Below are 23,163 nucleotides of genomic sequence, written 5' to 3' on the forward strand. Positions count from 1 at the left end.
TTCTTAAGATTTCATAGTGGCCTGTGTCATTGTAATATACAGATAATGTGTTTTTGCCCAATGTAATTTTGCCCAAAAAGAAACTTAAAACTTTTTAATTGAATTTGGATGTTTAATAAGTAATTCTAATTTTATTTATGTATTTTGTTAAAAATATTCTTAGGCCTGCAGTCTATAAAATGTGTCCACCAGTAGCTTCAGCTACCAATTTCACTTACATTTCCACTAAATTATGGGCTATCAGTGCTTTTAGAAAACTCTTCTTTAATTTAAAAAAATATATGTATTTGAGCTACATTTTTGCTTTTAAATCGACTCACATCACATTCTATAGGTTCTGCTTTCCAACAGACCCTTACTGCAACAAGATTTGCTTTTGCAAGACTGAGTTATAGGAACGAGTGGTACCAATGTGCTTAGCATGTGTCCAGCAGGCAAGATTAAGTCCAGAAAAAACATTCATTCACACCTCTAGCCCAGGGGTGTCAAATTCTTTTTCACCAGGGGCCACATTAGCCTCGCGGTTGCCTTCAAAGGGCCCAATGTAATTTTAGGACTGTATACATGTAGAAGTAGTTACATTTACACAGTCCTAAAATTACATTGGGCCCTTTGAAGGCAACCGCAAGGCTGATGTGTCTCCCGGTGAAAATGAGTTTGACGCCCCTGCTCTAGCTTCTTCCCTGTGACCCACTCCCCAGCTTGCCCCAGGGAGGGAGCTGTAGACTGGATTAATTTTTCTGGCATTTTGTGTCCAGTGACCTTTTTTCCCAAGGTCCCCAGCACAATCCCCTGTCCCAACAACGTGACCAAAAGTGCATCCCTTGCACACACCCCCTGCACACACCCCCTGCCAAATGCTGTGTGGATGTGAGAATGTGTGTGCTATGCATACCTGCAACATGGTATGGGGCCCACCTTTCCTCGTGTTTTTTTGTTGAATGTTCTCCCACCACCTTGGATGAGTGTGATTATATCCCTTCCAGTGTGCAGCCGCTCAGCAGCACACCCAACAGCCATGAATTTAGATGGTTTAGATCAGGAAACCCACTGACACATGTGCCACAGCTCTTCACCAGTGTATCTGATGGAAAGCTGAACGATGGGATGGGATGGGATGGGATGGGATGGGATGGGATGGGATGGGATGGGATGGGATGGGATGGGATGGGACGGGATGGGATGAGATGGTGTGTACCTCAGTCTACCTCCATCATGGAGCCATAGGCCATATCTGGGCTGCCCTTCCAGAGGAATGGGCTAGGAAAGCACACCTGTGTCCAACAGCATGATACAGCTGATGTGGCCCATTGTGGCCAAAAGGTCGGGCACCACTTTATTACTGCTTGAAATCTCAATATATGCCATCTCTTGGAACCTGGTCAGATAAGTGAAACCCCAAAAGAATCTTAGTGCTAAACCACATGTGACCGTAGATAGGGTTTTGGTGACTACTGGAGTGACTACAGTGGCTGGTGTAGGAGATCTGGCAGATATACTCTTCTCACAGCTATTTTGTTGGGTCCTGAGTTCCTTGTTCCTCTGAAGAAACTGTCCATCACAATTAGTTTTCTCTCAGGCTTACTACCCTGTGTCCAGCTCAGCATTCAACCAAGATAAGTAGGTTCATATATTCATTAGACCCATTGCTAAAATGATCAACAGGAGCACATCTTAAAAAATATATATATTTATTGTCACCATTATAGTTTAGAGTCAATGCCTGCTACAAAAGAAGAGAACTCCTGCTGCTGCTAGACTTGTATAAATATCTGCCCTACTATTTCTAGATGGGTTGGCATCCTCTTAACATTTGGACAGTTATCATTAGCAACCCACGTATTAAAACTTTTTAAAAGAAATCTTGGATTTCACTGCAGAGCTCTGTGGCAGAGTCAGTTCAGTGACAAATTTGCAGCCCCTGCAAGAGTAAAAGGAAGCTGGAGTTCTTCAAACTTAGGATTTAGAAGAAAAGATGGTTTGAATAACCCTTCTAACAAAACAAGCTGGGTTTTAAGCAACATAGATTCAGTAGAGAGTCTTAAAATCAATGAGCAGAAAGCTTTAATAACTTCCCCAACCACTGTTTTCCTCCTTGCATGAAAATGACTCATTAAAAGGACACATCAAATTGCTCTCCATGTCTGTGAAAGCGAACACCAACACAATTGGAGAATTTGCTAAACTGTTACATTGAATGTGATATATAACAAGAGGGCTAGGAAGCTGCTGCATTAACATGTGGGAGATGTTAAGAGAAAAACACAAATGTCAATGTAAGAATGGGAAGGAAATTTTAATTTGCAATTATGCTTTAGATTTTTTTTTTAAACAAATGTTGCAGTTTGGAAAACAGAAAGAAGCCTAGCTTGGTAGTTCGTGCTCCCGGTTTTCAATATAATTTCAATCTAAGTATACAGAATGTTTGGTTTTGTGCTTTAGGTTTGTTTAGGTATTGTTGTAGTATTTTTATCCTTCATCCTACACAGAGCACTCATGACAGTCTATCTCAGCTGTTGTGAGAAACAGAACCACATTTTTAGGCCAACATATTGATACGAAATGAGGCTTTGCATTTATATTCAGTGATTAGAGACTTAAATATAGAGATTTCATAGCAAATAAGTCCTTTAAATGGAGTGTCATATTCATCACAGAAAATAACTTGTAGCCATCCCTCTGTAGGCACACCCATAAAAGACCAAAGACTCAGAAAACTGAGCTATAAAAAGAAGAAAGTAAAATCTGCCTCTCACAAAATCACGAAGTCCCAGATCATGAAGTTGGTTTGTTTGTTTGATTGTTTTTGGCTGAAAAGGGAAGTCCCACCATGCTAGGGTTTGGCCATGGGGAGGAGCATGACGAGCACATCCAGGAATACCATTACTTGACAGCCAAATGCTGCCAGTATCTCAAGCCCAAAACATGTTTCCCCTTCCAGCATGCAGAATTGACATAAAATACAGCGCTATATCCTTGAAAGACCCACAAAGTCCATGTATTGTTCCACAAACTAAAAGGATGAGCATCTCCTAGAGTCTGCTCCACGGGCTGTAGACAGAGCCTTCTCCAGTCCTCCTCCTTGCAGCAACCATCTTGAGGACTTTTGGTTTGGGCTTTTGGTCAGGGAAAGGTGAGTGAGCTCCAAGGACCTGGAGAGAGTTGGAATCAATAGGAAGTCATGCAAGAGTCTCTCCTCTTGAGAGCATTGAAAGACTGTGTTTATGGACGTTATTTTACACTCCATTAAAAAGATGTAAACTGTGTGAAACTCAGTGCAGTTATTCCTTATTAATATGTCTAACTGAAAGCAGCATCTGAATCAGTGTTTTAGCAGAAAAAGGCTGTTTACTCTGATAATTAAGGAGAGTCAAACAGTTAGCCTACCAGTAAGTGCTGTGCCAGTCAATTCAATAGAAAATCTCATTTTCATAAGGAATTCAGGTGGAAAACTCTGCATGCTACTCGGTTTCAGAAAATAATCTAGTAATACTGCATTTAAAAAAAAAAAAAAAAAAGCAAACATTTAATTAATTGGCCCTATCTGCGATAACATTTTTCATGGAATAACAATACCAGTGAATTTTACTACTTGCTGAAAGAGGCAGGTTGCTATCAGGATGTATCCTGAATGTGTTCAGCTAGTTCAGCTTGAAGGAAACAATGGAGCTTATAGACGTGGTAGGTTACCATTCAAATTGCTAAGGTTCCCATTACAAATATTCCTTCCTTTGAATATCTCTTGCCATCCAAGTCCTACATGATGCATATAGTTTAAGTGTTCTCCTCAATGAATCACAAATGAAGAGCAATGTCTACAAGGGAATTTCAGGGTAGGTGTGGGTCAGTTCCTTTGTTACACTCCGTGAGCATCTCCAGAGGAGGCAGTGGGAGCAGAGGCCATGATCCAGAGACTCTTTGTGGGAACAGGAGCACAGAAAGCTTTGGATCTAGTCCAGACAGAGCACAGAACCTCTCCAGAGGTGTTCAGCTGCTAGCAGGATAAAGCATCAGCCAAGTGTGGCCTTTATATGTTTTTTGACATTTGAGAGTAATCCTGCAGAGCTTGACAAGCTGAGCTTTGTCTGATTGAAGAGCATGGGATGGGACCCTAAATTACTGAAAATAAAATGTGTATTGTTATATATTGCTACTATATGTTTTCTACAGTTTGTATATGAGAAAGTATGATTAAAAGTCGATGAGAGACTGTTTATAAATTTTGATTGCTTCATAATTTTAACTCTGAGCAACATTTTTATCATAATTATAGGCTTTCTTAAAGCATTTATGCAGATTGTTTTATTCAAAAGGGGTTTATTCCATATAAACTCCACTCTTTTATCTCTCTATAAAATCAGTATGTGAATTCCCAGCATCCACAACTCCACTAGACAGTCATCACATTAGTAGCAGAGATAATTTCAAACAAGGCAACATTCCTCAGATATTCTGAACATTATTTCCTGCTCTCTCATCCCAGTGAGTGTCACGGTGGTAAAGAGTAATAATCCTTAACACATTTGTTACCTTTTTATATCTCTTCCAATGTATCAGCAAGTTTATGGTCATAATTACTCTGTGATGTTCCTGTGTATTATGGTAGCCAGTGTATCCACGGTTCAGTGGAGGCTTGGGGAGATTAAATCAGTTATCTCAAATCTTCAACTCAAGGAAACTTCAATCCAGGATTTAGCTGCAGAGCTTCTGTTCATTTCAGTGAGAATTCTATGTGTAAACATCCTGGATCCCTACAAATATTGAAGTCTAAAGGACTTACCCAAGGATCTTAGGCTGTTTCTTAACCTTGGTCAGCATTCAGTTGATTGCATGGCGTGAACTGCTTTTGTGGTCTGCAGCAGGGAATGAGTCCGCGGCTCCCAGATAAATTGTTTCATGTCCATATTGCCTATAAGGAGAGGGCTCTGGAGCAAACCATCCTCTGTCTTTCCTCCAGGTTTTCTCACAAAGGGTACAAGACATCCGTCCCAATCAAAAGCCCAGGATTTCTGTGGTGGGGACAATCAGAACATCAGGACACTTGGGTGAAGCTTGGGGCAACAAATCAACAGCACAGCTGGACCTAATGGAACAGAAAAGCAATTTAACCCACTGGATCAATCAAAAGCAGTCCTGGTAATACAATGGAGAAGCCCAGCAAAAGTGAATCATCTTCACTGGAAGAGGAGCTGAAAGGCTCCAATAGTTTCATAGCAGTCACTGTCTCAGCAAGATATGCCTCAATATGGTCTTCTCCTGCACTGGAACATATATAGACCTAACAGAACAAAATATATACCCTCTATTTGCATTTATAGCTAGGGCATCAAATGGACAATGTGTTATCACCTCCCCCAGGATATACAAATATATAGTGTAAAATGTATATAAAATATGAGCAGCAAAAGTTAGACCTTTTGGAACACATGCTTGGATGCCCAGAAAGAAACTTGACTTTTTAAAGCTATAACATGTTCTAGTGGGCTCAGGACAGTGATGACTGAGCATCTAAATGCTTCATTCATCAATGAGAACTGTTAGTTTTCCTCAGTCTCTCTGATAAACCACAAGACCTGATGCTAAGCCATGCTCCATTTTACAACATTACTTTCAAGTTTAATGATTTCCTCCAACGACTGGATCATGTTGCATCCCATACTTTCTACTCACAAGCCATTTGAAGAACTGATTTGCACCTTGGTCTTGGAATGCATGTTCTGCACTTGAATGGTTCAAACGTCAGACATTATTCAAGGGGGAGGCAGATCTAAAACCTGAAAAGAAGAAAAATTAAAAAAAAAAAAACACCCAACAATTATTGTCTGGTGCTCTAAAACGAAACCAGAGAATCAGCACAAAGAGTGTAAATACCGAATTCTGTGCAGCAGTGCAATTAGATTTCACCTGTTGATTTTTATAGCTTGCAGTCTTCATGTTACAGACCTTATAGCTTCCCTCTGATTTCCTTCCAACATAGATCAGGTATAACTTCACTGCAGTCACAGGAACCAAGCCCACGGAAGACACAATTTTAGTGATCTTTATGTTTCTTATCTACAGCACAAGTCCCATGTTATCCTATCCAACAGTCAAATTGTAGTCATCTTTATTTCCATTTCCCATGTTATTTTACAGTAATTTTCCAGCTGACTTCCGGATTTGTGCTGTAACATTTTCACCCTGAAAACATACTAATGTTAACATTTGAAGTATGGGAATAAATACAAGTTGAATGCCTGCATTTCTGACGACACTGCAACTAGAGAGGGTGCAGATCTCTATTTCAGACCAATTTTAGGATAGTCAGGTTGTCACTAGACCTAATTTCAAGACTTAATAAACTGCTATATTGGAGATAAACTGTTTATCTATATCAATTATATTTCACTTCTGAGGTTCAGAACTGTTTCGTGGCAGCATGCTGAAAAAGGCACAGCTGTTTCTGCATTGGAAAGCAGTAAAATACAAGTATACTGGTAAAGAAGGCAGTCTCATTAGAGGTAACACAATGTCCATTTTTAGGTGGCAAAAGGAGGGGTTTTTACTATCTATCAAGGCTATCAATAAATATTTTTCCCAGATTTGTTGATCAGTTTCTTGTCTGGAAATAAGGGTCGCGGTTTTACCATGGCGTTTCTTTGCAGGCAAATGGGCTGGATAACAGCTACAGGCAGTTTTCTCCGTTAGGTTTTTGAATAAAGACTGTCCCCGGCTCATCTCCAGAGCCAGGCACCGGCTGCAGAACCAGCCTGTGTATTTTAACAACCTGCTGCACACCAACGTTGCAGCTACAATTGACTGACAACAACTCGGAGCCAGTTGTTCCAGAATAAAACCTGATTTATTCTTCGACGATTTTTACCCGATGCTTGGCTGTAGGTGACGTTGTCAAGGCATGGAAAAAAGTTTACCTCGGGGCTGGTGCTTGTGACCCAAAGAGTCCACAGTAACCTCAGTCTGGAGCACTGTCGGCACCGCTGGGCTTTTTTTTTTTTTTTTTTACTTTTTTCTTTTAAAAAAAAAAAAACCACCAAAAACTGGGGTTTCTGATCAATAAGAAGCAGCAACTTTTAGGTCTGTCCCGAAAGCAGCGTGTCTGCTGTGCTGACCCAAAACTCCTGGCGAGGGCTGGGGGCGGCTCCGAGCCCTTCTCCTGGAGCCCGTGGGTGCTGCCCACCGCCCCCCGCCCGCGGAGCGGAGGGAACCTCCCAGCCGCGCCCGGCGAGAGAGGGGTGAGGCATTCCCGGCTCCCCCGTGTTTTCTGAACACCTGAGGCAGGGTGAGCTAGCGTCCCAGGCATTCTGTGTCGTTCTGCATACGGAAGGGTTGAAAGCCCCTGCAAAACAACAAACAAAAACCTGCAAGGAGGAAAACGCTGTAATCAAACAGCAGAGATTTGGGGGGTGGCGGGAGGGAGAGTTCAGATCAAATGGGACTTCAAGATAGCAGACAGCAGTAAAGGCATATGATCAATAATCATTCCGTGTGCATTCCTCTACTCATTTAACATGAGCTAGGACCGTGCAAGTATTGCGGCTGAGTACTCGACAAGGAAATCAGCTGAGCGTGTGCTTAAACTATAGTTAATTATTAATACGAAAAAATATTTTCAATTAAATGTTTCATTTAATCCCCTCGTGTCGATCTGTTTTGGAAGCTACACGTTTAGCTTCCAAAACGACAATGTGGGTGCCGACTTATTCTAGGGAATTTGATATCATCCATCTAATATCATTCGTGCGATGAATTATCATCTTTTCTCTTCTTGCTTCGTTCTAGCCAGCTGAGGCAACGAACAATTTTTAGTATAAATATTTATTACTTTTTTAAATGTTCAAAGGAAATTTGTCAGGGGGGTCCCTCGAAGCGCAGAGGCAAATCACATCTCGGTGAAGAGACGTCTTTTGGAAATGTTAGTTCGAAAAGAAAAGCAGCTCTTATTTCAGATTAGTAACTTCAGAATAAATTAACCGTGACTAATATTTTTCCCTGCTAGCGTTCCTAATCTCTTTTGCCGGGTCCTAGGCTGGTGCCTGCCATCCTTTGCAGCAGGTCTGGCCACCTTCTTGCACGGTCCTTCCCTCACCCTCCGGAGGCTCTGATTGTGCAACTGCCTGCTCACTGCGTTTGTGGGCTTTCTTTCCCCCTCCACCTTTTCCTAAATCAAACCCCTCGGCTCCGCTGTAGGAAACCACCGCTGCAAATCTGAACCCTGACAAGCCCTTTTTGCCTTCCTTCTTCCTCTTCTTCCTGCTTTCCTTCCGCCCTTCCTTCCTTCCAGCACTTCAGATTTGGAAGAGCGACAGCGAGCTGAGGAAATGAAGAGCCCCGTTTTTTCAGTATATACGGCAATCAACCCGTTTCATTGAGCCATCGTATTTGTCCTTAATTTCGACTTTCCCAAGCACTGTTCTCATATTCTGCTGTTTGAAATGTAGGAAGATTTAGCATAATTTGGAGGTTAGATTTCTAAATAAGCCTACTTTAAAAAACAAGCCCACACGGGAGATTGTCAGTATCTCTATTTTGTACACAGTTTACACACTGGCACCGCGTTTTAAAACCCTATATGTGGGTTAAAATTCAATTTTACAACCCCCATTTATATGAGATGTAGGTTTGACATCTGTTTGCCAGAGTGTTTTGCACTTAGCCTAACACCCACTATTAAATGACAAAATTGTGGCAGGCTGTCAAAGCCAGCTGACTGACAGCTGCTCTACTTTACAAAAAAGCCCCATTCAAATATTTGCAGGGTTTGAAGCTTTCTGTAACGCTGTCGCCATTCTCCCCGTTATTTAGCATGTAAAATATAAGTCAAAGTTTTAAAGCTGCTTTCCAAAATGTTGCCATTTTTCCATATAAAAAGAGCGAGTGGTGGTTGCTGGCAGGGATCCAGAGCCGAACGCATTGGATGGGTATTTCGCTGGGTCCCCGCGTTCCTCCTATCTGCACAAACCCGATAAAACTGTCATTTAGCAGCGTTTCTTAATATTGCAGCTAATTAGAGCCGGCGTGTTATTGAAGTGAGAGCAAAAATCCACTTAAAAGAGAGGGGAGGGAAAAAAAGAAAGGGGGGGAGGGAGCTAAAATGTTTCCGCGCGGGCAGAGAAGTGCAGCCGGGCACAGCGCAGAGACCCCCCCAGGGAAACGGAGGGACTCCGGGAAAAGGACACCGAGGGCATCCTTGCTCCCCTGTGGGGGTGCCCCTTCCTACCCCCACCTCCGGGGGTCCCTCTAGATATTCGCCAGCCCAGGGCAGCTCTGGAAGGACGTACAAGGGACGGCGCTGAGGGAGGGCGAGCGCTGAGCCTTGGCCGAGGTCGATCCCATTTCTAGCCCCACTGATGCGGATGGAACGTTTAATTCAGGTCGTTAATACCCCCCTGTCCGTTGCCCTGTTCCCCCTCCAAGCGCGAATACGAGTCTGTAAACGGCAACGATGGTTCAAGCTTAAAAGCCAACAGCTTTTTATTTAAGATGTCTAATGATTGTATGCGACTGAGCAACGCAAAATAGCTGGCAAGGTTAACTTCTGCATGCTAAGAAGTCTTTGCAGCAATTGCTGGGGTTTATTTAAACCTCGGGTTCTTTCTGCAGCCTTTGCAAGACAAGCAGGGCTCTAGTTGTCAAGAGAATCGGAGGTGAGGGGAGGAGGGGGGAGTACTTATTAATTTATTTTTTGAACGAGGTCTAGGTCCACCCCCCAATAAAAGAAGAAGGCACTCCGGCGACAGAAAGGCGACTGTCCCCAGTGTTCGTTCCAAATGCTCTGGCCCCAGTGCAGCTGGTCTCCCCGCAGGGTAAAAGGCAGCCCCGACCCGCCTGGCCGCTCCCGCCGACCCCGGCAGCGGGCAACAACATCTCCTCCTGTCCCCCTCCTCCCTCCTTGCCGCACACCTCCCTCCTCCCGGCACACACAGACAGGCACACACCCTCACACAGCCAGAGCGGAACAGAAAACGGTCTACTTTCAGCTTTACCTGGAAATCTTTAGCTGATTTGTGTCCATTTTAATAACCTCTATCGACTGTCTTTCCTAGAACAGTTGTCATGTTGATAGAAAGGGACTGGAAAAGAGTATTAAGGGGAGGGGGGAAATGCAGGAAGAAAACTAGCGGATCTGTCTAGGAAAGGGGAGGTTATCGCAGTGAGTGGCACAGGGCGGAGAAGGTGCGGACCCTCCGCAGCGATCCCAGGCGAAGAGGGAGGCTGATAAAGCCCGGCTTCATCCCGGGTAAAGCGATGGGAGGCAGGGAAAGAGCGGGGAGTGAGAGGGCGAAGGAGGGGGGGGTCTGAGCCTCCCTGGGAAATCCAAGTTTATTGTCAACAAAGGAGAGTCTGGCCGGGCTCGGAGGCTCCGCGGTCCCGAGCTGCCGGGGAGCGGCAGGGAACGGCGGGGGGCAATGCAGCGGGGTCCCAGGGCGGCCGGGGTGGACGCGGCGGAGGTGGGGGAAGCCCCGCGGTGATCACTGCCCCGCACAGGTGCGGGGATCAGCACTCGTTGGGGAGGGGACACACACTCTTCCCTTCCCGGAGGCATCTCCCCCGGAGAAACGGGCAATGGGAGAGTGGCCCAGCAGGAACGGGGAGGGAGAAAGGCAAGGTTAGAGGAGAAAGTGCGTGTGAGAGAGGGAAAGGGGAAGAAAAAGAGGAGGAAGGCTCCGGGCTCCACCTCCCCGCTCGGCGCGGCGCTCCAGCTGCTCTCAAACCAACTGCTCAATTCTATTCACTGCCGCGACGGAACAAAAAAGTGGCTATTTATTAGAATACTTGTTTGGTATTGTTCGGTGCCACACAAAAGGCGTTTCATTATGTTGGGGTGGGGAGAAAAGCCCCTCTCCTCTTTTTTTTTTTCCTTTTTTTTTTCTTTTCTCTCCAGAGCGAAACAATAACTTGAAATTGTCTTTAGAGTCTTTTCTATCAATAATAAATTTCATTTTCTTCTCTCTCTCTCTGCCTCTCTCCCGTGCAGGGTGTGTGTGTGTGTGTGTGCGTGTGTGTATGTGAGGGGGGGGAAGAGAGAGAGAGAGAGAGAGAGGGAGAGAGAGGGAGAGAGCGCGAATGGTGAGTGTGCGTGTGTCGCCGGGCACTCGTGGCTCGGGCACAGCCGCCTGGGAGCTGCGGCTGGGGCGAGGAGGAGTGCTCGCTGGCCCCGCCGCCCTCGGCCGGGTCGCGCTGCCCTGCGCCTTCCCGGGCACGGTCGGAGGAAGGTGTGAGTTAGGCTAGAGGAGAGGGAAAAAAAAAAAAAAAAGAAAACAACACAAAAAATATAATAATAATAATAAGGCTGCCCCTTGAGCTGTTATGTTGGGAGGAGGCTGGAGCTGGAAGAGCAACTGTAAGTGTGCCTCTAACTTTTGAGGGGGTCTTCACCCTGTCTTGGGAAGGGAGGAGGGGAAGCCGGCGAGGGGAGGGCTTCCGAGTTACTTTTGCTGCGAGGAGGGAAGAGCCGTTTGCAATCACTGGGTTATCGGCTGTGACACGGATTGCGGGGGGGACACACGACTGTGTTTTGGGCTGCCCTCCTCCGCCTTTCCGGGGAAGATGCCGCACTGGGTTTTCAGGCGGCGGAGGGAAGCGATGGCCGGGGCCGGGGGCTGCGGGCGGGCTGAGGCGGGGAGGGGGCCGGGGTCGCGGTGACCGGCGCTGCCTCCCGAGCTCTCAGCGCTCGCTCCGGTTACACGTTCAAAAATTAACATGTCGTTGCGTGGGTGCCATTTGGTGAAAGGTGTTTTGGGCAAAGAATCAGCTTCGCTGTGACTGACCGACGGGCTTGGCTGTTAATACTGCCAAAAAAGGGAAATCAATAGTCAGAGAAGCCCTCAGCTATTACAACTAATGCCTGCTTAATCTCTGCCCCTCGGAGCGAGCATTCACATGGGCTCTTAGCATTGCTAATGCGGCCGGGCTGAGCACTGCTCCATCTTTCCCGGGAACGGGGAATCCCCGAATCCGGTTCCTTGTGAAGGTGACAGTTGCCGGGACCTTTCGACGTGGAGGCTGTGCCCAGCCTCTCGAAGTGAAGTCCCGGCGAAAAGAAACTCCTGGCATGTAGGGCTACCTGGAGCGGTCCGACCCGGCGTCTTACCCTCCCTCCCCATCTCCAAGGTGGCTGTACAGTTTCCCCCTATTGCCATAAAGTATCGGGATGCTTAAAAGGTGAAATTGATTTTTCCTTTCTTATTTGACGGTAGTGTTTGGGGTCGATCAACAGGCAAGGCTGTGCATCTATTGATCAGGGAGGGGACGGGTTTTGGCTGAATCTCTTTTCAGAAACAGGTGTTTAAACATGATAGCGGCTCCAGTCAATTAACCCATTAAAAACCCGTTTTATCGCATTGATTCCCGCAGGCTGCCATAAAAGGTTGCGGTTTGAAAGCTTCTTTGTTAAAGGAGGGGTTGTATGTAGATGGATGGATGGGGGGGCGGGAGGATGCAAACTGTCCCCAAATATACAGTATCGAGCAGACGAGTAAAATGCCAAACTACCGCTTCTTGTTTGCGTTCCCATCAAGTCAATCTGCCCAGACATCTCGGCGCGCCCCGTCTCAGCCCCGGCTGCTCCGGAGCCCGGCCCGCGGAGGGCCAGAGAGGCCGCTGCGGGCTTCAGGGGCTGCGGGACCCTCTGACCGCCCTGGGCCTGCCGGCTGCGCAACCCCCCGTGACAAAAGTTTTCCCTCGGGAAAAAGGTCTCTTGTGGTGGGTGGGAGGGCGAGGGGGCAGGGAGACACCCGCCCGGGGAGGAGGGGTCGGGGCGGGGTCGGGGCTGTCGCCCTGCACCGGCTGCGCGCCGGGGCGGGCTGGGGGTGCAAGTAAAAGGTAGCCCCAGAAAAGTTACAAGTGCTGTTATTCCCTAAACAGGACAGTCTATGAACAGCCGGGGCCCCCAGCACTTTTTTTCAGGTTTGCCAGTGATAGCGCTCTGAAATATTTATTTGCTAGAGGTGTCAGTAGCTGTATTATTATCCCGCCTTGCGGTGACTACCAGGGAAGCCGTAATGTGAAGTACCAATCAGCGACCTGGTGAGAAACAGGTCTGTGAAAATCATCCCTTTTCCGAAAGGCAAATAATCACTGGGACTCGGCTCCGGCCAAATCGCCGGCATCTGCAGTTAGTGGGAAGGGTGAGAAGGGTTTTTCTCCTCGCCTCACTAGGGTTTATTATCCTCCTTCCCATGGCCAGAGTGTTGCACTGGATGGAGCAAGAGGGTCGTGTATGTCCTCTGGGTACCTTTAGCTTCCAGACTAGCGGTCTGACATTATTTAGATGTTTCTAGTTTTCCCCCTGTTTGCTGTTTTCTGAAGTAAGCACTGGATGCGACCGAAAGGTTTGAAATCGTGTCAAAGTGATATTTTAATGTCATTGAAAAGTGTATTAAAGGAGAAAATGTAATTTGTGTGGGATGTTTCGATGAAAGGAGAGATTGGAGTGGATGATACTTTCGCTCTCCTGTGAACCTCATGTCATGTTTATATTGAAGCCTGTGTAGCTAATCTAATTTGCAATAACAGGATGGCCTGCAAGAAAGAAGCTTCTATATTATTTCATTTCTTTCTTTCCTCGTTTATTTTTTGCACAAATTCATTCTGACTTGCCCTGAATTATGCCTTCGCAATTTGGGGATAACTGGCGAGGATGCAAACCAGAAATATTTCCTTTATTATGTTCTAAAACCTAACTCCCCATGCGATGCGCCACAGACATAAACAGCCAGATTGCCCTGCTGTAATTGGGATACCGCACTTGAAGTTCTTTTTTTCGTGACTGACGTTTCAGCATCTCAATTTTAAATATTAACGTCGTAATAACTCCCGTGTCATACCAGTCCGATGAGCACTGTATCTTCGCATTTTTTATTTTTCCATTGGAAGATTAGCTTTACAAAACTGTACTTTCAAAATATTTTCCTTATAGTAAAATGTAAGTTGCTGGGTAGATATTTATGTGTACAGGGACTCTCGAAAAACACGTCTTTTAAAAAGTAAAAGCTCTGGTCATTCCTTTGCATGGAAAACGAAAATCCTCGAAAGTAACACAGTGCAAACCCTCACCTTCCGCGAGATGTTTTGCCTTCTGATTAGCGCATATTCTCGGTGTGTGCCTTAGTAATAATAATTTTTTTAAAATCTGAACAGACTTGGAAATTACAACTTTTGTGTAATGTAAAAAGGTGTATTCAGCCTGTTAATTACAGGGGGTTGTGTCATTGGAATGTTATCAATGACCCGTTTAATTTTACTGTAATTACTGACAAAATAAGAGAAGGATAGTTCACAATACAGAATCTTCCTCTTTCAGAACAATGTTGTGCTGGAAGTCGACCTAATAAGTAGCATAAACAAACATTTTAGAAAATACTTCTGGCAAAACTGCATTAGGACCCCACGCCGTAAATGCCACCGGAGGAAGGATCGGGCCCGTTTCAAGGCGTGGAGGCACTCGGTACATCCTGCAAGGGTGAGCAGTGGGGGAGGAAATATTTTCTTAGGTGTGGGCTGAGTGTCCCCCTGTCCCACCGAGGTGTACTTCACCGTGCCTGCAGAGTGGGCCTCGGTGCTGGGAGGTGACACCCCGACACGGCCGGCCCACTCGCCTGCCCGGACCCGCTGTCGCGTTGAGTTGCCCGCCGGCTGCAGCAGAGATCAAACGTGCGAGAGATCGATACTACTGCTTTTAGGCTCAACGAAAATATAAAGCCCATTCTCAAAGCCAGTAAAAAAAAAAATCGAAAGAAAGGAACGAAAACAAAAAGGCTGGGATATACAAACTCTTCGGAAAGGGGCAATTTCTCGTTACTGGAGAAACGGGGCTGATGCAGAATTATTTCAGAAAAATGTCTCCAGCCGCCCTTTTACCTGACAAAATAAATAAATGAATGGAAGTACCTACACGGAGTAGTCAGATGCCCTCCGGCCGCTTTGATATTGTGCAGAGCAGCCTGCTCCCGAGCACACATCTGTGCTCAGTGTCGCGCCCTCTCCCCAGCACCCGCTCCCCGCAGGGCGGGTGGCTCCCGACAGCCGAGCCCCGGCACCAGCGTCGCCGGCCTCGAGTGCGGAGGGCACCTGCCTATTCTCACTAGGACTTTAGAAACCTTTCGGCTCCGCCTCGTACCCAACCCTCGGTGTTTCCCCGCTGTGCTCGTCCCATCTTTGCCCCGGGACACCCCGCCGAGTGGTATCAGCGGCGGTGGCCCGGGACATTCCCTTCCCCGCGTGTTCCCAGCGCGGCCGTGGGCGACCCGTCGGCTATGGGGGAACATACAGGGAAAACGGCCTGGGAGCCGGGCCGACTCTCCAAACCGCTCCGGGGAGCCGCAGTGGGGCCACCTTTCGTGTCGTGCTGTTGTCGCGACAGACCGAGCTGTTCGGGATCAGTGGCCGGGAACGGGGCGCGCCGAGGCGGCGGCAGGACAGCCCTTACCCTTGTCACGCTGCCCGTTGGTTGGCACGGGTCTCCTGAGCGAAGGGGACAAGGAATTTTAGCCCTTTACTCACTCCCCCTTTTTCTTTCCCCCCCGTTCCCTTTCATTCATAAACCTGGTGGCTATATACGCAGCTTGAATATTGACGTCTCTTCCCCCAACTGCTCCTCCGTTAACCCAATTACAGAATTCATCAAGAACTGTGTTGAATTATCTCTTTCCATACAGTATCAGCATTAGCCTAATTAAAAGCTATAATGTCTGATATAATGATTAAATCGTTAGCTCTGCTGTAGGGAAGCAATATTTTGTTTTCCCTTCAATTAGAAGCTGATTGAGGTTTTCAGAGCAGGTCAGCTGTGAAATTTGAATTATATGTGTGAGTACCGTTCACAGGGTGAGCCCCTACTCGAAAGCTCCAGAGATTCTCCAAATGCTTTTACCCAGCAAGCTGGGAAAAGACAACAAAACACACAGAGCGTCTGTATCTGATTTTGGACTGAGGCTGTCGGGTCCCCCGGAAGAGTTGTTAATGCTGGAAAAGAAAGCGGGACTTTATTCAGATGCCTTTTTTCCTCCATCCCATCCTGGCTGGGTGGCAGTTCTTGTTCAAAACCGTGATTCCCGAGCTGTCAAGTCCCCGAGGCAGGAAGGGACTTCCTCTCCCTCCATTTCCTGCCCTCCTGGTTGCTCGCTTTGGCCCAGGTAACGACTCACCGGGAGCACTTTGCATTTCGCGCTGACCACAGTGTTTTGCAGTAAAGGGCCAGAGGAGATGCAAGCGATCGCCCCCTCCGTCCCCCATCGCGTTTCGGACGGGGCTGAAGAGGGATCAACCAGCATCTCCCCTGAGCATCTCCCCACGGCATCTCCCCGGTGAGGGTTGGCGCTCGCCGGCCCCGGGGCGAGGGAGGCACGACGGCAGCCAGCAGACGGCGATCGCCGCCTGCTCCGGGGTGCCCGGCTCGGCCCCCCGCCCCCTCCTCGCCTTTGGGGCCGAGCACAGCGGAGGCACGGCGGACACAGAGCCGGCCGGGACTGCGACGGGACACCCCCGCCCCGAGGGGTCGCCCTCCCGCCGCGGCGGCGGTAGCGGGATAAGTGGCTGTCCGCCGGGACGCGTCCCTCAGCGCTGCGCGAACGCGGTAGAGAGCGGTGGCGGGAGGAGGCACTCGTCACTCCAGCCGGTCTGCCAGTCGGCCAAGCCAGTACCTGCCCTTTCCGTGGGCCCGGGAGGCGGCCAGGACTGCTGCCGGACCTTGAACCCTCCCTGGTCCTGCTTCTAGTGCAGGATCTCCTCCCCGCGCTTCCTCTTACCTCCCTGCAGTCTTCACCAATGAACCCCCACCCCCCTGGCCTCCCGTATTCCCTGCACACCAAACTCCTGGCTGTTTGCAACTCCACTTTCCTCGGTAGAAGTCCAAGGACCTCTTATCTCTGGGCGCAGCTCTCCACCTCCACCAATCCAGCCCCCGCAGGGCACTCCCGGCACTCGCAAAAGTGCTTGACCTCCTCCCTGTTCCACCAGTTGGGATCTGTACTACCTTTACCTCAGAAGAAAAGCCCCTCTCTGCTTCCCGAGCTGGCTTTTAAGCTCCCCTCCCCAGTCGATATACTACCCCTGGCCGTCGGGGATCGAGGTGCGCCTGGGGCAAAGGAGTTAATGTCAACAGCATCTTCTCGTCCCCCGCTCCCTGTCGGCCTTTATCCACCCTCAAGGACAGTGTTCATGGCTGTTTGGCTACTTTTATGGGAGAGAAGGGGCGCTCGGTGTTTGCAGGAGGGAGGAGGAGGAAGCCCCGCACCGAGAGAATGCTCGGTAGGAGGACAGGCCCCGGGGGTTGCGGGTGAGAGGCTGCCCCTCGCACCGAGGAAGGGAAGAGTAGGGTCAGCCTCGGCCGCGGTTTCCCTGCATGTGAGAGGCAGGAATGTGGGGGCTGTATCCCCGATTTCCAGGGGTGAGCGTGTGTTCCCATGGAGTCCGCTTGCTCGCAGGGTGCACGGGACTGGTTTGCAAAAGGTTGCCCCGCACCGATTCGTCCCATTTATTTGTCAAGAGGCCTTCGAGTACCTTTATATCAAATTTCAGGCAAACAAATTTCACCGAGGTTTTGGGTGGATAACGTGCTAGCCGTGTCATTTATTTCGTGGGTTTTACTCCTAATATCTTCGCTTTCCATGCAAGTGGAAACGTGTCTTTCTGCAGTAATCTTCTCTTCCCCTCCCCCGCCTCTCCTACCCCAATCAATTATATTTTTAATACATCATTTAGCAATCACACTGGTCTTGCTTGTTTTGTCCCTGCAGATGTGGCAACTCATCAGCTCGGGAATATATCAGCTGAAGCAGTGCAGGTCCTATACCACACCGTTTCCACTTCCTCCCTCCCCTACCTTTGCATCGCTAGGGCCGGTTAGAAGGGAACAGAGTCCCCCCGAAAGCATCCCCACCACCCGAGCGGACAGCAACACTCTGACTGAGCTCAGAGGGCCCAGATAGCAGGCCGAGCCTTCAGCCGTGAGAAATGAGAGGCACTTTATTCTCTTCGGCAAACCCAGATTATTGTGATGAGATCACTGTTTCATGACGAGTCTTTGGGGGAAAAAAAAAAAAAAAGTCTAATGCTAGCCCAGCTCCTGAGGCTGGTGCTTTGTGCACGATAAGTGCTCCTCCCGCAGAAAACTTCTGGTGGTGACATCAGTAACTGGGAAACTACGGCGTGATTCTACCCCTTGGAAGGCCACTAGGGTCGAGAAAATTAACACTCACGAACCGGGAGAGGAGCAGGGATTTCTCCACCTGGCAGAAGACGATGGGGGTGGTGGTTTGTTGTGTTTGGACGTTTGTGAGGCACACCGTCCGTTCCTTACGGGAAGTTAAAGATTACAGTGTGAATTTCAGTAGGGACCATATTCTCCGCTCTACAAAATAACTGTAATCTATCTCACAGGACAGACATGTCGTAAGTGGGAAGAGGGGGGGAAAGCCATACTCCTGTGCCTACTTTATACAAGTATAACGTGTTTCTGTGTACCTTTATTAGTCTCAGACGCTTTGAACTACCCTAAGACTACATGTGCAACGACTGCATGCAACACCCCCTTGCGCCCGGGTTTAGGTCTGGGAGCAGTTTTAAAGATGGGGGGACCCGTCTGCCTCCGCTCGTCCAGCGAAAGCTCCAAACGGGCGAAGTCCCGTGGAAAAGGCGTAGGTGCGGCAGCGACGAGGGCTGCCCGGCCCGGGCGAACACCCTGGGGTGCCCCAGCCCCCCCCCGAACACCGCTCTACGGCCGTCTAAGTTTCGGGAGGGCCCGGTGGGGACGGGGCATCCCGCGATGCAAGGCCTCCCTCCAGCGATTGCCCAGCGGGGAGGGAGGGGGTGTTCGGTATCCGGGGCCGGGGCTGGGGGCGAGGTGGAGCGAGGTTCGCCGTGACCCCACCGCCCGCGCCCCCGCTTTCTCCCTCCCAGCCGCGGGGCTCGGCGCGCCCCGCCGGACGTCACTGCTCAGCGCGCGCCATGCAAATCGCCACCCCGTCGGCGCGCCCCCATTGGCCGCCGCCAGGCGATTTAAGGCGGGCCCGGCGCGCGCCCCGCATGGCTGCAACCGCCGCTCGACCGCGCGCCCGGCGGCTCCTCCTCTCCCGACCCGGCCCCGGCCCCGGCCCCGTCCCGTCCCGCCCGGGCCGCGGGAGGGAGACCACCGCCAGCAAATTACCGTGCCACCGCGCCCCGGCTGCCGGGCCCGGCCCTTGTTGTGGTTGGGTTCCTTTCCCCCACCCCCTCCCTCCCCCGATCCTCCTCCTCCCGCTTTTTTTTTTTTTTAGTTAGCGTTTAAATACTTTTTTTTTTTTTCCTGCTTTTTGCGTGGCGGTGGGTTCTCCTCTCTCTTCTGCTCCGTTCACCTGCGATCAGCGGATGCAAGTCACACACGCTCCCTCCCTCCCTCCCTCCCTCTCTCTCTCCAAGTTAGCAAAGAACAAAAAAAAAATAGCTCCGTTAAGGATAAGAGCGGGAGCGGAGGGGTGTGCGCGCCTCTGCCGGGGAGCGCCGGAGAGCGGAGGACACCGCCGACGGCTCCGCACACTCCTCCCTCCGCGCCAAGTCAAGCAGCAAGTTTGCCGTGCACCTGTTTGAGCAGCTCGAATCCCCGTCGCCGCCGAGCCCCGAAAGTGATTTGCAAAAGGGAGAAAGTTTTTCTCCGGCGCGGTCGCCGATCACTCTCCTCACGGTTTTCTTCTCCTCCTGCTTTTTTTTTTTTTTTTTTTTTTTTGCACGGCGGTCTCTACCTTCATACAAACGGGTTTTGCCTCGCTCGCTCCCCATCCTCCCGGGCTCCTCTATGTTTGATTCTTTTTTCACGCCTGGCGCCGGTGGAAAATAAAAAAGCTACTTGAATGTACAGCATGATGATGGAGACGGACTTGCACTCCCCCGGCGGAGCCCAGGCCCCCACGAACCTCTCGGGGCAGACCGGAGCGGGAGGTGGCGGCGGCGGCGGGGGGAACAAAGCGAACCAGGACCGGGTCAAGAGACCCATGAACGCCTTCATGGTGTGGTCGCGGGGCCAGCGGCGGAAGATGGCCCAGGAGAACCCCAAAATGCACAACTCGGAGATCAGCAAGCGCCTGGGGGCCGAGTGGAAAGTCATGTCGGAGGCCGAGAAGAGACCGTTCATCGACGAGGCGAAGCGGCTGCGGGCGCTGCACATGAAGGAGCACCCGGATTATAAATACCGGCCCCGGCGGAAGACCAAGACCCTGCTCAAGAAGGACAAGTACTCGCTGGCCGGGGGGCTGCTGAGCGCCGGCTCGGCCGGTGGAGGCCCGGCCGGCGTCGGCGTGGGCATGGGCGTCGGCGTCAGCCCCGGCGGTGTCGGGCAGCGGCTGGAGAGCCCCGGCGGCACAGCCAGCGGCGGCTACGCGCACATGAACGGCTGGGCCAACGGCGCCTACCCGGGCTCGGTGGCGGCGGCGGCGGCGGCGATGATGCAGGAGGCGCAACTCGCCTACAGCCAGCACCCGGGCAGCGGGGGGCACCCGCACCACCCGCACCCCCACCACCCGCACCACCCGCACAACCCGCAGCCCATGCACCGCTACGACATGGGCGCCCTGCAGTACAGCCCCATCTCCAATTCACAGGGCTACATGAGCGCCTCGCCCTCGGGCTACGGCGCCCTGCCCTACGGCTCCCAGCCCCACCAGAACTCGGCGGCGGCGGCGGCGGCAGCGGCGGCGGCGGCGGCCGCCTCCTCGGGGGCGCTGGGTGCCCTGGGTTCGCTGGTGAAGTCGGAGCCCAGCGTGAGCCCGCCCGTCACCTCGCACTCACGGGCCCCGTGCCCCGGGGACCTGCGGGAGATGATCAGCATGTACTTACCGGCCGGGGAAGGCGGGGATCCGGCGGCCGCTGCCGCCCAGAGCCGGCTCCACTCCCTGCCCCAGCACTACCAGAGCGCCAGCACGGGGGTGAACGGCACCGTCCCCTTGACGCATATCTGAGCCCCCGCCGGCCGCCAGCACCGGCGCCGGGAGCGGCGGAGGCGGGCGCGGGCACCGGTACAGGCTCCGTCACCGACTCTGGCTACGGCCCCGGGCAGCCCCGCAGGACTGCGCGCCCGCCGCCGCCACCGCACGCTCAGCCCCGGCCGCCCGCCCGCGCCCCGGCCCCGCGCCGCTCCCGCGTCCCCCTGTCTTATTTTTGCCTTTTACTCCCCTTCCATCCCGCCCTCCCCCGCCTCTCTCTTTTTTTTTTCTTTCTTCCTTTTTGTACAGAAATGTTTTGATGTTCTTGTAATAATAATAATAAATAATAATAATAACGAGAGAGAAAAAAGGTAACGATTGCTTTACTTACCTTTTTTTTTAGAAGGACTAGTTTATGAAACTAGTTTTAGATTGAACTTCCGTGTTTTATCGAGACTTTTTGTACAGTATTTATCATTGTCCCAAGAGACATAGAGCGTTTATTTGCAAAAGAGGAGAGAGAAAGAGAAAGGGGAAAAAATAAAAGAAAAAAACACGACGTCGAAAAGACAGAAAATATCAATAATAACCACACAAAGTTGTAGGCGATGCCAACTTTTATACCGCGCGGAACCGCTACGATTTCAGTCACGGATCGCTTCTTGAGAAGGCGTTTTATTGCCCAATTAACTCGAAGTTGATGGGGAAACAGTTCTCATTTATTACTCATGTACTAAGGCAAATCCAAAACACTTAAAAGTTTTCTTGTTTTTTTTTTAGATGTTCTTGCTTTTTCTTTGTTTGGGGGTATTTTTTGTTATTTTTAGTTTATTTATAAAACTTTTTTTTTTCTTTTGGAGGTTTCAATGGCTTGGGGTTTTGTTTTGGTTGGTTGGTTTGGTTTGGTTTTTTTTCCTGGGTTTTGTAAAACTTTATCGTATCGGAATATTTTTGTTTGTTTGTTTTTCTCTTGAATTTTGTTTTCTTTTGTACCTTTTCTTGTAAATGCATTGTGAAATAATTTTTATTTAGGCGTTATGAGGGAATTCAGATTGTGTATATAGTTTACTAAAAAGTCTTTCTGCTAAAAAGAAAACCTAAGGATGCATTCAATTTTGAGTTAAATAAATTTTAAAGCAGAAAAAGTAAACTGTTTTTTTTTTTAATTAAAAAAAAATTAACGGAAGAACACAGTAGTGTTTAACATGGTATACCTGGAAATATAGCAGGTAAACCTAGAATATCGGAATGGAGTTTAAAACGGGAGCGGCAAACAGAATAACGTGCCATTCCGCAGTAAATGTCGATGTCTCCTAATCCGTGTAAATCAGGAGGGATGAAGGTAGATTTATCTTAATAACTCGTTCCGTATTGCGAGGGAAGGCGACTTACTGAATTACTCTTCCTAGCCGTGAACGGTCATTCTGTGTATTTTATGGCCGGGGTGACGGTCCGGACCTTGCCCAGGGCCATAACTTTCCCCCTGGGGGGAGGTCGGGCGCTGCGGCCGCGCTACCCGCCCCTGCCCGCCCCTGCACCCCGCTCGGCCCGGAGTTCCCGCCGGCCCGGGGGGAACCGACCTCCCCGGGGGGACGCGAAGGCACTGGCGAGCGCGCCGCTTTGACTCTAATTAACGCCATGAAAAGCGAAAGCGCTTCGGTTTGAAAGGCCCGAAAAGAAAAGCGACCTCTAAACCCCAAGCCCGAGAAGCAGCCCCATCCCTGCCGATCCTCCCGGGGGGCGAGCGGGGAGCGGCTGGATCACACACTCCCACCCCGCGCAAACTGGGGCGTCAGTTCCAGCGACTGGGGCGAAAGCTGTCGAGCAAAATGATGCGTGTCTGTTCATTGAGGAATGTCGTCCAACGCTTCGAAATGTAATTTATTTTTTTATTCTCCTAGCTCTTGATCACTACCTTTCGATATGCTGGAATTAAAAGTTTGCTGTAAACTTCGTCTGATAGTAATAACAGCATTAAGCGTTGCATTTAAATATCATACTGTAGCAAATAAATTTCGAAATTGGTCATAACTGCTTGACAAGAGAAAAAAAAAAAAACCACAACTTTAAACTTCCAGCTCAGTAACGTCTGTCGCAGTAGGCTGTAGGGTATTCGAACTATTTTTCGGCGCTGGCGAACGAGAACTTCATCAACCCAGGAGTGGGGCAATGTTAGCTGGTCAACGAGAAGCAGTTTCTGTGCATGTTAGAGACTGCACTTTACCTATGATGCTGACACACTAACTGCCATATAGAATTCTTCGTAGTCCTT

At 49.6% G+C, this 23,163-nt stretch overlaps 1 protein-coding gene and 1 long non-coding RNA gene across 6 annotated transcripts in view; one reads left to right on the plus strand and one right to left on the minus strand.

Moving 5' to 3' along the window:
• The window catches only part of SOX1 (SRY-box transcription factor 1), an 88,329-nt gene that overhangs the window by 44,311 nt on the left and 20,855 nt on the right, over window positions 1–23,163 (plus strand). Inside the window, exons 1-2 of one of the 4 annotated variants that reach the window (XM_071807381.1) lie at window positions 11,075–11,341; window positions 17,736–22,041. The exons of 1 other annotated variant lie outside the window; for it this stretch is intronic. In XM_071807381.1, the coding sequence (XP_071663482.1) occupies window positions 19,824–20,927 (1,104 nt within the window). In that variant the 5' untranslated portion in view covers window positions 11,075–11,341; window positions 17,736–19,823 and the 3' untranslated portion in view covers window positions 20,928–22,041. Of the gene's footprint in view, window positions 1–11,074; window positions 11,342–17,735; window positions 22,042–23,163 lie in introns of those variants that run through there. 2 more of the 4 variants (XM_065843099.2, XR_011738757.1) reach the window with 2 other exon arrangements.
• LOC139827795 (uncharacterized) lies at window positions 1,675–10,731 on the minus strand. 2 transcript variants are annotated; one of them, XR_011738760.1, is made up of 4 exons: window positions 9,984–10,731; window positions 5,671–5,774; window positions 4,781–5,083; window positions 1,675–3,152 (listed from the first exon to the last, which is right to left on the minus strand). It is a non-coding gene; the product is annotated as an uncharacterized lncRNA (long non-coding RNA). The 2 variants fall into 2 exon arrangements; XR_011738761.1 differs by having other exon boundaries at window positions 4,781–5,009; window positions 9,984–10,725.

Source organism: Patagioenas fasciata, chromosome 1 (genome assembly GCF_037038585.1).
Source record: "Patagioenas fasciata isolate bPatFas1 chromosome 1, bPatFas1.hap1, whole genome shotgun sequence".
In the NCBI taxonomy this organism is placed as follows: Eukaryota; Metazoa; Chordata; class Aves; order Columbiformes; family Columbidae; genus Patagioenas; species Patagioenas fasciata.